The 15,707-nt window shown below is 34.1% G+C and overlaps 1 protein-coding gene across 1 annotated transcript in view; it reads left to right on the top strand.

Annotated features, from left to right (window-relative positions):
• Window positions 1–15,707, top strand: part of CSMD1 (CUB and Sushi multiple domains 1) — a 1,314,206-nt gene that overhangs the window by 1,094,902 nt on the left and 203,597 nt on the right. Inside the window, exons 31-33 of the mRNA XM_075498045.1 lie at window positions 4,530–4,646; window positions 8,030–8,143; window positions 10,028–10,123. Of these exons, the coding sequence (XP_075354160.1) occupies window positions 4,530–4,646; window positions 8,030–8,143; window positions 10,028–10,123 (327 nt within the window). The remainder of the gene's footprint in view (window positions 1–4,529; window positions 4,647–8,029; window positions 8,144–10,027; window positions 10,124–15,707) is intronic.

Raw genomic sequence — 15,707 nt, 5'->3', positions numbered from 1 at the left:
GGATGGAGACTCCACAACCTTTCTGGGCAACCTGTGCCAATGTTTTACTACCCTCACAGTAGAAAAGTGTTTTCTTGTGTTAGGATGGAATTTCATGTGTTTTAATTCGTGATCATCACCTCCTGTTCTGTGAGTGGATGCTACTAAGAAGAATCTGGCTCCTCCCTCTTCTTCATTTCCTCCCATCAAGTATTTATACACATTGATAAGTTCCCCCCGAGCCTTCTATTTCCTAGGCTAAACAGTCCCAGCTCTCTCAGCATCAGGTCATATGAAAGATGCACCAGTCTATTAATCACCTTTGTGGCTCTTCACTGGACTCACTCCACTAAGTCCATGTATTTCTTGGACTGGGGAGACCAGAACTGGACACAGCACTCCAGATGCAGCCTCACCGGTGCTGAGTAGAGGGGAAGGACCACCTCCCTCGATTCTTTGGCAAATGATCTTCCTAACATTTAGCTCAAGAGGTTGATAGCCACCTTTGCTGTCAGGGCACATTGCTCGCTCATGTTGAGCTTGCTGACCACCGTCAACAAAAAAGAGCAATTAGGATGGATGTTGTTTTCTCAGGGGTTGTTGATTCAGTAACTTCATTTTTTAAAAGATTTCAAAGGAAAATAGCAAATATTTTTTCCCTCTATGTGGTGAATATTTAGATCACAAGGAGCAGCAGGATGAATTGTTTTACTTATAAAGAATGCAGAAAGCAGCTTTTGCTGTGACATTGCAATAGCTTAGCTTTAATGCCTTATGAAAATACACTTGTAGAACAATTATATTTTGTATTATTTAAGAAGCTATAAAACACTGAGTAGTGTAGAAAAAGAAAAATGACCTGTGGTTCACCTTGCAAACTGATATACTTCTCATCTTATTTTTTGGGATCTTTGACACAGAATTCAAATTTAACTTTAAAAATCAACAATTATTTTCTTAATTTTTTAAAGCAGAATGCACATCCTATTTCTTAAGAAATAATTTCCTATTAAAATAATACCTATTATTATAACACTTTATAAAATATGAAATTAAAAATTAGGGGAAATGTTCTTTTGAATCCTCTATTTTCTGCACCCAGAAATAAATTTCTAGAAGACAGACAGAGCTCCTAAAACAATACCTGTATTTTAACAAAATAGACATCAATATCTCATACTGAGTTAATTCTGATGATCATCCAATAGATAATTAAAAATCTAAAATTTTACAGGAAATTATTTTTCAACATAAATCATTTAGTACTTTATTGACAAGAACTAATATATGTAACTTTCTTTTAATTTGTTAAAATTGTTCTATATTTATACAACACAAATGCTGAAACAAGAGATAGAGGATAAATTAGTTAGCCATAGCTCTGAGACTTCATTTTAATTTTCAGCCTCAATAATTATAATTCTTATTCCAAGGTGAAAATTAATGCAGTATTGAGATGCTTGTGATATCTATTCTAAATAACACTGGGTGTCTAAAGAAGCAGAAATTACTAACTGAAAGATTGGGTATCTTGACACCGTTAAATCTGAGTAAAACTAAAGTGGAATACATGCTTCTGGAAGTACTTTAAGTCTGTTTATCTAGTATGGTTTACTGTGTGTTCCATTTTAAAACACATACTCTTATGACTTCAGTTAAGGTGTGGAGGTTTTTAAAGTATCATTGACATGGCTACTACACTTATGTCTCTAGTGTGGAGTAAACCGTACTAGATAAATAAAAATTTATCTCTTTATACTCCTTTATGGAGTCTTAAATAACTCTTTAATAAAATAGACTTGATTTATGAGAAGGACAAAAATCTCAAATCGTGGGTTATAATGGAACCACAGATTACTGAGGACTACATGAGCTCTTTGGATCCCTGTAAGTCTCATTTTACCACAGTACTGTAATGATGACTGTGCCAAAGATCCAAAGGAAGTAGAGCAAAGAATCCTTCTTTTTGTCACAGGGAATGTTTTTGAGTAAAATTGAGACACTAATAATTTAAAGTAAAAGAACAATGATGTGAGTGGAAAGTGTAAACAAAATAAATTATTTTATGTTTAAATATAGATACAAAATACAGAATCATTATATAAAACATATTTATACATAATTTTAAGGGTAGGAGGCCAGAACCAAAATACACTCAGGATCAACTTCGCTGTCACGTAAAGCCATCTTGTAACATACAACTTAACCCAATCAAAACTGAAAATATCAAACAAAAATGCTCACGATGCTATTTTAGCACAATGTTCTGAGTTTATATTTCTTTCTTTATAGTGATAGTTAATTACGCCTTTTTGAACTTCTTTAAAATCTTGGATGAAAAAACATTACAAATTTTGAAGCACGAAAAATGGAGAAGAACCTAAAATGAGTGCTGTATAGTAAATCCTAAGAATCTCTGAAAATGAAGCACTTAGTTCTTTAAGTCAGTTACCCCAATTAACTGAATTAATTCAACTTTGTGATTTTTTTTTAATTATTTTTTTTTTTAAGGTAGCATTTTACAGTCAGACATGATGAAAACAAATTTCATATTTATCTAGGTAACAGTTGGCAAGTGCCAGTAGCTATATTCTGAAACACTAATGGAAAGTCTCAGGCATACTGTTTCATTATTAATTTCACAATCCTTAATGATGTTATTAAAATACATCCTCTGAATATGTATTTTTTGCTCACTAAAACAAACATTACTTATAGTCAAAACTGAGAGCTCTCTTTAGGATATGTTTGACTGCCACAGCACTGCACTGATAAATTTTACAGCCTTAACCTACAAGAGAACTTTTCTTGCATCTTCTTTAGCCTAAGCACTCCCAGGCTTTCCTTACAGAGTGGATATACTACAAGATGTTATCATAAATATTATCAAAGATATTATCAAAAACATATCTAAAAACAGGAAAACACATTTTAGAAGGGAACATAACTTTGGAATTTGTTTTAAATTAAGCATAAGTGATATACTTTCATTCCAGTGAAATGTTCATGACCTGAGAATTTCATCTGGCAATTAGAAGATAGACTTTGTGGCTTAGTTTCTGGTATTCTCAAAGCAAGAAAAGAAAAAAATATAAAGATTTTAAATTCATGGCATGAACTGATTGCTTGTGATATTTGAGTTTCACTTCAGCCACATAATCCTATTCAGCCTACTGATAGATTAAACTTCTCATCTTCTATCATTACATTGGATTTTTGAATAATTCATGTAAGCAGCTAAGAGAAGACACAGATTTGTAGTATTAATTGCTGCCTGTATAAGGAAGTTAAACTTGTAGAGATATTTCAAGTGTGATTTTAAAGCCCAGTTGCTGTCAGGGAGCAGAAAGAGCAGGTCTGTTCCGCAAGGGCAGGTGAGCCAGGAGCCGAGGATGACCAAAGCGCAGGCTGTGCCCTCACTCACTGGGCACAGTCCTGCAGCACATGAGCTGGGTCAGCAGAGCTGGGAGCTGGTAACAGGGTCCTTTGATAGCCCTAGACCAATGAGCTTGTCCACCTGGACCCCAGGTCCTTCTCCTCAGAGAGTTGAAAAGAGTGACAGCAATACTTTGTTTTCATTGTATAGAGATGTATTTACTCAATATCCAACACAAGGAGATATTTTAACTTAAAAATAGCCATTCCTTATGTTTGCTGTTTCTCCAAAAGCATATATCCCTTTCATCCACTCCCTGCTTTGTTTTTTTCTGAGAAATCCTTGAGACACAGACTTCCTATGATGTAGTGCTTTCACTTATAATTGGTAAATCCAGCAGTCCCTGAGCATGCCACATTTATTGCCCATACATGGAAGGAACATACCAGGCATGCTTGTTCATTTTTTTCCCTCATGATGCAGGCAAAACTGCTACTTACATAATTCCTGACTGGTCTTGAAGGTTGGGGCTCCACCGTCCTTAGATATCTCTTCTAACTTCTTTAGCTGTAAAGAGTTTCTCTTACTCTTTCTGTTCTGTCTTATAAACATATGAATCCAAAGATTTTTTTATATGTATAAGCTCTATGCTCTTTTGATAATCGTCTAGGAAGTTATGAAAAGCAAGGCAATTCAAGCATACATTCACAAAGCAGAATCCATGGCATTCTGTGCAGGGTACTGTTAGCATATCTATGTATTTCTCCGAGACACAAGACAACTTTGTTGTGCCATTTAATTATGCAGTACCATATATTTTTTCTGATCTTTTTTTTTACATAGATACATAGATAGCTAGATATAGATGTATATTAATATAAAAAAAACCCACCTCAATTTGCTGTTTACAGTTTCTTTCAACTAAATATTTTATACTTCCAGTCCTATATGAATACTTGTGGTTAAATAAAACTCTCAGGTATTCTAATTTTAAAGAAATTTTAATAAAAATTATATCCTGAGAGAGAAACATGAGATATGTCATTATAGGAAAACCAAACAAAAGCAAAAACACTAAACTGTCACTCTGTAATCTTTAGGTTTTCATTTTCAGACTGAACTAATACAGACAACTGTAATTAATGTAACACATTTCTTTCTGTTTTGTTTCCAGCACCATGTGGAGGGCAGTATACTGGATCAGAGGGAGTGGTTTTATCACCAAGTTATCCTCATAATTACACTGCTGGACAGACTTGCCATTATTCCATAACCGTACCTAAAGAATTCGGTAAAAATTTCTTCTAATGATTTATCAATTTTTAATCATTGTTCTACTGTTCAAATCATTGTTCTACCGTTCAAATCATTGTTCTACCGTTCATGTGTAATAGTGACCTTAGATTTTCAATATATTGCAAATTGCTTATCAAAAATAAATGTATTCTTGACACAGAAATTGATTCTAGGGTTTTGACCTTTTACTTCTCCCTAGAGTAATCAATAGACTTCATCTAAGCCATCTGTGTCTGCTATCCAAGCATATCCTGAATACTTTCATTGATTACATCATTCGTCATCAGAGGATAATCATTCATTCAAGCTTCCTGCAAAGTAAAATCAGTTGTCCAAAAACAAGTATCAACTGTTCTCTTATATTTTAACTTTTTTTTTTTTTTAATGTTTTAACAAGGGTAAGATGAGTAGGATCACATTTAACAAGTAAGTGGAGGGAAAGAAAGCAATTTTACATAAAAGTGCCAGAAATGTTTGTGAAAAATCACAAAACTGGTTCTTTCAACGTGTAAAAATACTTGGACAAAATCTCTAGAACTTGTGCAACTGTGTGCAGGGCATGGTTTTCTGCAAAGCAGGTTTCCCTAATTCAAGTCCAGACAAATAGCAATAAAATCCATTTTACTACTTACTTACCAAAACACTGAATGCACAGCAACTTAGTGTGTTTGGTACTTTCTATATTCAACAAAACCTGTAAGGACTCAGCAGTTTTTTCACCGAGGAATTTGGAAAGCTGCTGACAGAAGCAGTTAGAGATTTACAGGTTGAGAGCTTGGGAAAAGTTCATTACACCTGCTAATAATAATTCATAATGTCACTCTAGTATTGAACTCTTGATTATTAGCCATTATTGTTATTATTAGAGACAAGCTCAGTGGTTTTGTTCAGAATTTTTGTTCAGAGCTTTGTAGTAAGAAAATTATTAATTCTATTTTCATCATGTTTTAGAAAGTTTGTTCTTACATTTCAGAACCATTTCTTCAGAAAAAGGAAGAAATACATTTGCAAAGTAGATACTTGAAACAACTATGGTTAAATAATTGTCAAATAAAATATATTTTAATTAGTTATTTTCCTATTTCAAAAAACATAATATGTATCATATAAAAGTTATTCATCAATGTTTTAGGGATGAGAGTAACACAAATCCTTGAGATTTGTACTACAGGAAAGTTTAAAAGTACTCTGTATTTTTTATTATAGTTTTGACTTTTCTACAAGAGAAAGTGAGCTTTGATAAGATGTAATTCTTCTTTTTCCTGCTAGAACTGTATAGAATGCAAGAAAATAACCAGTAGGACAAGAAAGTGGCTGGAACTTTCAGAAAGGATCCATCAAATCATTCTGAGTGATTAGATCCTCAAGACAGTAGTTACAGTGAAATGCTATTGGAGCTTTACAGATAGATACATGTATCCAATTAGCGGCTGTATTACACAATATTTTCACTAGAATTCCTGATTGCAAACATTCAAAATATCTCTAGGCCCATATCAGTAGTTGTAAAGTTCATTAAAGTAATATATTGTGTTTAATTTTTTGGTGTTTAATTAGTATATTGAATAATTGGATATTATCACAATTTAGAAGTTTTTAATAAATAATGCTCAAAATTCCGTATTTTACTATACGCTATTTAAAAATTATGCAACCCTTTCACCAGCCATCTAAGCAAATAAATATTTTTATTCTTATTTGTTAGAAAGAGAAACTGACACAAGTAGATTCTATAGCTAACATTTAAAATGCTTGGCAAATGCCTGACAAAATTATTTCTCTATACTGGATGTGCCATAGACACAACTTCAAACCAATCCTTTTTAATTTGTGATATAAATTTTCCTTTAAAAAGATATATTTTTAGCAGTTCTAATAGATTTAGGGATTGAAGAACATTGCAATAACTTTACTTCTAGTTGATAATAGTTTGCACAAAGGATGCCCTTGCAGCAATGAAGACTGGACACTTGGTCTGCACTAGCAAGGATGTGGCCTGAAAGTTGAGAGTAGGTACTGTTTCCCTCTTTATAGCCTTCATGAAGAAACATCTGGAAACTATGTCTATAGTTTTGTGTTTCCCAATGACAAGGCACAGATTGCTAAAACAGAAAAAGTCCAACAGAGAGCCAGCAAGATGATTAGGAGACTGAAGCACAGTACAAGGAAAAGTTGAAGGAAGTTCAGCCTGGAGAAGATAAGTGAAGGAGGACCCTTCCATCCAGAAATATATAGTGGCAGTATTTCTGGCAGAAAGAACAAGTGTCAGTAGTCACAAGTTGTAGCACAATAAATTCCAACTGGAGATAAGGAAAATATTCTTCACCATGACAGCAATTAATTACAGGTAGCTCAAAGAAGAATTTTTGCTGATTTTCAAAATTTGCTCAGAAAAAGACCTAAGCAACCTAATTGAACTTCAGAGTTAGCCCTGCTTTTAAAAATCAGGAGGTTGGACTACGCAATTTGTTTTAAAAAAATAAGAACTTTACAAGAATTTGGAAAATACAATCTGTACAGAAATTGTGCTGCATTGAGGACCTGTGGTTTGTATACAGAATCTGGAATAGGTATAATTTTAAAACAGATTCCTCCGTTGTCAATAACGTATCGGTGGCTGGAGTGACGAAGTAATATTTCTATTGACTTGATTTTACGGGTTTATTGCTTCATGTCTCTATTGCTATCTGATATTCGAATTCAGTGAACCATTTGATATTTACTGGTGAGACGTGTCATATAATTAAATTATTTATTTGTTAATACACTTTAAATTGCTTACAGCTGAAGTACAAATTAAGTGCAGAATATGTCAAAACCAGTAACACATTGATATTTTCAATATTTTTAATATTCTTTCTGATAAAATAAATACAAATACAAAGTTACAGAAATAGCCAAATCAATAAGTTTAAAACATCTTCCTCAGATTAAAGCTGGATAAGCAACTAATCATGTGTGACAATAGATGCTACCTAACAGTTGCTAAGGTTGGTAATGAATTTTTTGTAAAAAGCTTTCCTTTTTAGATATTCCATTTTCTTATTCTCATAAGTACCTACGCAATAAAGAACAAGACTTGTTTTGACTGGAAAGCACACGTTTGGAGAAAGAGTGATTTAATTTTTTTTTTTTTTAATTAAAAATACGGAAATAATGAAAAGCACGTCAGATTCTTATTACTTATGTTTAATTCAGCTGTTTTATAATGGTAGACAATAAATTAACTTGGAAAGGATTCATGCAGGAATCCACTGGTAACTATGACAAGCAAAAATATCCCATTAATTTTTATTTTAAGACTAGGTTCTTTTTTTATCTTCTCTCCTTTTATTTTTTTTCTCTTTCTCTTTTTCTTCCTTTTTTTTTTAAATGTAGTTGTGTTTGGACAATTTGCCTATTTTCAGACAGCTTTAAATGATGTGGCAGAATTATTTGATGGAGAAAACTCTCAGGCTAGACTTCTTAGTTCACTGTCTGGATCCCACTCAGGTAAGTAATAAAGAAAAAAAGTATACATTTCTTACACAGCTCAGTATGGAAAAAATAAATCAGAAGAATATTATGAATTTCATTTGGAAATATAATAATAAAGTCATTGGAACAGGATGACAAGGGAAATTGAAGACCCTTCTAAATCTTTGAATCAATACATTCTTCTGGAACATATGGTTTAGGCAAGAACTGATCACTGGCATGAGTGCAGAAATAATTGAATGAAATTCTCAGATCTTTGTGTAAGAGGGCAGATCGGAACGTATAATTATCTTCTCTGCCCCTAAACTCTGTGAATTACACATCTACATTTTCTGAATGTCTAATTTGAACACAAATTACTTGTATTCACAAAATGCAATTATCTTTATGCAAACATGCACTTAAACTAAAAGCAGGCCAGCTGTTGCATTCAGGTAACTATAGCAAAATGTTGACCCTGTGAAATCATAACTAAACTTATATGGATTTCAGCATGCACAGAATTTCCAGTGTATGCATATATAATGATTATGTTCATGTCAAGTAGATAATATACAAATATATTTCTGCAGCTATGAATGTGTTTTGTCATACACTCCTAGTATTTAGGAAAGTTTATATGTGAGTTTAAGATTTTTGGAATCCGGGGCTTTTCATGGCTTCTTGGTTTTCACTTTGAACAATTGGAGAAATATTTGATATTAAAAGAATGTAACATATCTATTTGATTTATAGAAAACATTTTATTATTTGAAAAATTCAGCTCATCATTTTCCTCTGGTGAATCCTAGCTATTTGTGTCATAATAAGAGTTCATAAATTAATTTTAAAATTTGTTTAATTACTGGCAAGAGTTCAGCAACAAAACAAAATATTTGCTTTTTAATGTTTAAATTTAAGAGACAATTCATCTAAGTACCCAATTTTACTGCATCAAACAAATAAAAAAATTTAAATTAATGTCTGTTTTCATAGTGGACGTTTAAAAATAATTGAAGGGAATTTAAACTTGTGATTTTCACTTATTACTTGTGACATCTGATTTACATTGGTTTAGGATAGAATTCTGTTATGTGGAATTGCTAGTTACAATAATATAAAAATAATTTAAGTGAAAGAATTATAAATCCTATATATCCAGTTGTCTAAGATATTTTAACTTAGTGCATTATAATTAATTTCAGTAGAATTTCCTAAAATATGGGTTGATAAAATCCAATGAGAATAAAAACAGTTGTCATATGGAGTGGCATCCTTGCAGTGTAAAAGTACTGTAATTTGGTCCATAGTGATGCATTACTGAACTTTTATTGTGACAGTAGGTAGATATCTCAGGAAAGGAGATAAAGTATATTAAACATCTTTATTAATCCTCAAGTCAATATATAAAATTTGAAATGCTCTTAGAAAGTTAATAAAGTAATATAGTTCGTGTGTGACCATATATTTTATTGAAGGATCTGTTCTTTCTCATTTCAGTTTTAGTTTTGAAATGGTAAACATCACATGAAGATCCCCTGTGGCAATTTTTAAATACTTTTAATTGTTTAATGTGTTTTGCAAGGCGAGGTAAAGCTGTCAGTCACAGAAAAAAGTTAACAAAAAATTTTGGCCCCAAATGACAGTAGGGTTCCCCAGACAAGTAGTTTATTGCAGCTCTAGTTCCAACAGCTGCCGTAAATGTCAGAAACTTTATGTTGTTGAATCATGAAGTCTTTTTATTCTGACAAGTTTTCAAACCTCCAATGGCAAATTTAATTTTATACTGTTATTTACATTTTCTTTAACTGTAGAAGAAAACATAAAACTATGTATTTTAACAGTATATTTGATCACATACTGAAGAGTTGTAACTTGTTTCTGTTTTGCATATTTATTTATTTTCTGTTTCCATTGTAGGAGAGACATTGCCTTTGGCTACATCTAATCAAATTCTTCTGCGATTCAGTGCTAAGAGTGGGGCATCAGCCAGGGGGTTCCACTTTGTTTACCAAGGTAAACATGTCTGCTTTTGGTGGAAGACATTGGTGCCAGTCTCACACAGTCCATTACTTGAATTCTTCTTAGGTCTTAAAGTATTTCTTTAAATATGAGTGTGGTCTTAACTGTTTTCCAGCCATTAGGGTCTTCTCCTGATGGTAGACTGGCTTCATAATGGCAGTTGTCTGTGATGAATCCTATCTGGCCTCATGGACTTAAACAGGTCCAGCCTCTCTCAGTAGTCTGTAATCTGTTGCTCCCTTACTGCTGAGTGTTCACATCCTCCTCAGACTGTAGATGTACACGGTGAGGACTGTGAAGGCAAGGCAAAAAAGGCATTTAATACTTAAATATTTTCTGCATCATTTGTCATTAGGTTGTCCACACCCCACACCCCCCCAATGCATCAACATACCCACTTATATTTTGAACTTCCCTTTGTAATTAGCATACCTGTAGACTCTTTTTCCCTAATGTCCTTTGCTAGTTTTCGCTCCAGCTGGACTTGGACTTTCCTGATTTTTGTTTCTAAGTAGCTGAGCAATGCTGTCATACTCCTGATTTATTACCTGTCCTTGCCTCCACTTGTGGTATGTTCCCTTTTTGTATTTACATTGTTTGAAAAGCTCCTGGTCTAGCCCTGCAGGGTTTCTGCCCAAATTCCCAGTCTTCCCTCACCGTGGGATAACTTGTTCTAAGGCTATCAAATCTCTCTAAAAAAATTCCCCAGTATCCTTCCCCTTCATGCCTGTTACTTAGGAGAGTCTATGGACCAACTTCATGAATATGCCAAAGTCTGCTCACCTTAATTCCAACCTTCTGCCAGTTCCTCAACTTCATCATCTTGCGGTCCTTGCAGCCCAAGCTGGCATCTGTGTCCACATGCACAAACAGATCTTCCCTGTTTGTGAGCAGCTGGCCAGGTTGTAGCTACTTAATTTAGTTATTTGATAGAAATATCTATTAAATCTAGCCAGTGTTTTGCTTGACTAAAATGAGTAGGGACAAGACGATAGAACTTGTTTTCTGGACACAGTGACTATTATGTTCAGTTATGAGCAAAAGGAGATATACATCTGTCCTGGTTTTGGCTGGGACAGAGTTAATTTTCTTCCTAGTAGCTGGTATAGTGCTGTGGTTTGGATTTAGTATAAGAATAGTAGTGATAGCACACTGACATTTTAGTTGTTCCTAAGTAATGTTTACACTGGTCAGGGACTTTTCAGCTTCCCATGCTCTGCCAGGTGCACAAGAAGCTGGGAGGGGGCACAGCCAGGACAGCTGACCCCAACTGGCCAAAGGGCTATTCCATACCATATGGCGTCATGCTCAGTATATAAACTGGGGGGAGTTGGCTGGGGGGCAGCGATTGCTGCTTGTGGACTGGCTGGGCATCGGTCGGTGGGTGGTGAGCAGTTGTATCACTTGTTTTTTCCCAGCTTTTGTTCTCTCTCTTGTTGTTTTCCTTTTCATTATTATTATTATTATTATTATTATTATTATTATTATTATTATTATTGTTATTATTATATTTTCTTTATATTATTAAACTGTTCTTATCTCAACCCATGAGTTTTCTTACTTTTGCTCTTCAGATTCTCTCCCCATCCCACCGGGGGAGGGGAGGGTGAGTGAGCAGCTGTGTGGTGCTTCGTTGCCAACTGGGGCTAAACCATGACAACATCTTTATTTTGTATTGACTTGGATGTAAGTTACTAGACTGCTATGGACCAGAGGAGGCACATATTTGATCTCTGTTAAAAGCCAGATTTCCCAGACCTGAAAGTGCAAACATGCCACTGGGCAGCATTTGAAATGGGCACTGGAAATCCACCCAGAATGCTAGCTGCATTTTGGAATTCAATAAATCAGTAAAAATAAAATCGGCAGATTTGTTACACAATATCAACATTCCAACAATTTCTGATTTATATTCAGACATTATAATGACACAGAAAATAGGTCTTGTGTTTCTGATGAAGAAATATCCAGTTACCTGAAACAGATATTAAAAACAAAATGAAAGATTTTATACTTTTATACTTAATTGTATTATTAGCATTTATTTTATACTTAATTTTTGCCCCATCCAGTTACAGTTATAATATGAAATAGTGATCATTTTCTAACACAAGCAATAGATCCAACAAATCCAATTTGGGGATTTGTTCTATACTGACAGTTACTCACTTAACAAGTAAGTATAGCGTAAGAGCTGTTATGAGAATCTTTGTTACATTCGCCTAAAGTCTTTATCCATAGAAGTACTGTTCATTTCAGCTTTCTCAAGACATAAAGAAAAAGAAAAGAAAAATAGAGAAAATATTTTTAAGTATTTATGAAAATATCGGTTCTGGATATGTATCGGCAGCATAATGTTGTCGAAACAATATAGCTGTGCTTCAACATGGTTTTACCACCTACAGTTTCATAGTTAGTTTGGCTGAAGTTAGCTTGGATTGTGCATCACACACTGTTCCTCAGTGTAATACGATAAAGAGAGTAAAAGTGCCAAAGGCACTTTCAAGGTTACCTCATGAATATCTGTAGCTCAGCTCAAGGTTTGGCAGAGACCATGAAGCAGTTTCAGTATTGAAGGGTAGGTGGCAGATGTTAAGACTTGCAGGTCTCTTCCTGACACAACTGAATTTGAGGAGGTATTATGTGCATGTCTGCACACTGCAGTTGAAATGCGAGAATGAGACGGCATGCCAAAGCCTGTTAGCACGCTGCTAGGCAGCTTAGTACACTAAGTTGATCCATGTGTCTGCAGTCTGGTGAAACCTGGAGCAGTGCTTACAGGTCCATTGCCTGTACAGGCAACAAATGCAGTTCCAAAGGGGCTTCTGGACAGTTCACTAGATGTATTGCATATATACCCAATAAGCTTAATGAGACAGTCATTGAACACTGTGGTTTATTATATACTAGCTTTTCAGTTTTACTAAATTGAAGTATAAAATTAGTTTTGGATAGTTTTAAATAATATTGTAGAGATTCATTTTAAAAAAAAATTTTTTTCTTTTTTTTTACATTGGAGCATAGTCATGGTTTGACACAGCAAGTTAATGGAAAGAACTGTCTCACTTCAAGAATATTTCTGTAGTTGTAAGGAGCTTGTTGGGAGTGTTCAAACTTCTTCTGGATGCTGTTTTTAAGCCTTCTTACTTCTGTGTTTATAGAAAGATACTGCCATGACTGCACACTCTACTTTGGATATAGTTCAAGATATCAGTACCTGCCCTTTTTACACATCAAAAGCATCACTTGCATTTAAATTTATCATGCACAATTAATCAGAAAAGGGGGGGAATATAAACTTCTGGAATTAGAAAACAGCTTGCAGCATTTGAGTTCTTATCAGCCATTTGTATATGAATGACACCTTTCTGTCTTATTCTATTTGGTTTTCATATGCCTAAAGTGTTTAGTTATTTTTGCTGCTTTTGAAGAATTCCTAGTGATACAAAGCCCCAATGCTATTAGCTATATGTGTATACACACACACACACACACACACATCTTGCTGTTGAACAGTAAGTGTCCAGGTGACCACAATGATATGCCTCATTTCAGTCATTTATTTGGACTACACTTATTTTTTAGTAACTGTAAGAAACAGATTTTAACAAATGAGAAGTGTTCTCTGCAGCAGCAGAAAATGAGTCACTTTATTTGTTGCAGGAGAATCATGAAGCTATTTGAATATCCAGGTTTTTTAATATATTTTGAAATACATCTTAAGAGCTTTTTTTAATACACACATGTATGTATACATAGATTGGTTAATGAGCTAGTGGTATTTAATAAGCTCTATCATTTTGAGATTTTCTTCCCTTTTTTTGAAGCATGTGATTGTATTTCCAATGGCTGCCTGCTTGCTAGCCTTTTAAATACTCCAGAGAATAACATCCACTCTCACATTGAACACAGTAATCTGGTCTGCAAAGTCAATCATTTTATTTATCGCCCTCTATTCCAGGTTGACCTTCTTCCCTGTTCACTTTTCCACTGGGCTGATTTCAATTTTGTTTCACAGCAGTATGAAACATTTACTAAAAGATGGAGGATAATTACTACAGAAAATGGAATGTCTCTGTGATACAGCTTGAGAAGTCTAGGTTGCCAATGCTATAGGCAAAAGCTAGAAGGAAAGCTAGAGGGGAAAAAAGTTATTGCTTGCATTACTTCACATTCTGGTTTGAGCAAGCAACAGATAAGGTTTATAGCTTTTGATTCAGATTTAATGGATTTTGCAATGCCACTTTCTCAAAAACTTCTTTTTAGCTGCATATGTCATCTGTGCCTTCATTTCTTTTTCTCAGATGACCACATTTCCTTGTATTTCATACAATAGGTAAAGGTTATCTGTAATATCAGGCTGAATGAATATCCAGTCTTTCAGAACATTACGGTCAGGTATGTTGAAGTATGCTAGGAACAATCACATTTAAGAAGATTGGGAAATATATTTTTTTCAGGATTATTTTATGCTTGTTTTCCTGCTATGACATCAGCTAAGAAACAATAGCATATATTTTTATAAAGCTGACGCTGCAGCAGTATGGAGAGTTCTTTCCCTAAAAAGCAAAGTAATGACCTTTCTACCACCCAAAAATGTATGGGTTTTTAAGGCTTTTCTTCCTTTACTTGATCTACCATACAAATACATGAATTAGTTTATGAGGTCAAATGAGATTTTAAAGAGGACTATTAAGAAAGTTAGCATACTATGGTGAGGAAGGACTGTGGAAGAAAGACAAAGAGGAACAAGAATAGAAGAGGAATGTGACTTTAACAATTAAGTTGATCTAATCTGCAACAAGAGTAAAATACATAGCCACACACTTCCTGCTGAGTGTAATTAGAAAGCAGAACTAAGACTGTTAGTATTATTTTCCATATATGTTACCACGACACATTATGTGTTAGTTTACAACACGTCTCATAGATATTTTAAACTATACTGCATTTTGCCATGGATTACTTAAATCTAAATCCCATTTTAAGCAGTGTGGGAGTACCTCACTTGGTTGTTATGTCTGGCTTGCATTACATTTATTCTTAAAACAGTTCTTCTTAAAACAGGGAAAAAAAAAAAAACCACTAGAAAAATGCTGCCTTTTATAGTGAATGGCATGGTTTATTTGTGCATCTTTAACATTTCTTATCTCACTGTAAACATTAATAGAGTATTAGTAAAACCTGTGAAAAACTGAGCAAAATGTCAATTTTAGCATGACATTGAGTGTTTCCTGTTGACAATAGAATAATCTGACACAAATTGAGCCATGGCTCAATGGATGTTTGTGGCTGCCATGGCTGTTTTACTTACTGGCTGCTCTCAGCAAAATGGTGGCTTTCAGTCTGAAAAGGAAGGAAGCACATAGCAGTATTTCTGCTGCATGAACTAATTTAAGAGTGTTAGTAAACTGTCCCTACATTTGCTGTAATGACAGAGATAGCCTGCTCACAGGAAAAGAACTTTCCTAAGGCAATATTATAACGAAACCAGATGATTTGACATCCTTTGTTGAGAGGTGCTGAAAATGCTAGTTACACAAAAAAATCTGTTTGGATTACAAATACATGTATCCAA

This window comes from Mycteria americana, chromosome 3 (genome assembly GCF_035582795.1).
Source record: "Mycteria americana isolate JAX WOST 10 ecotype Jacksonville Zoo and Gardens chromosome 3, USCA_MyAme_1.0, whole genome shotgun sequence".
Taxonomy (NCBI): domain Eukaryota; kingdom Metazoa; phylum Chordata; class Aves; order Ciconiiformes; family Ciconiidae; genus Mycteria; species Mycteria americana.
Note: the sequence above shows the minus strand (reverse complement) of the source record. Positions and strands in the feature narration are given on the sequence as shown.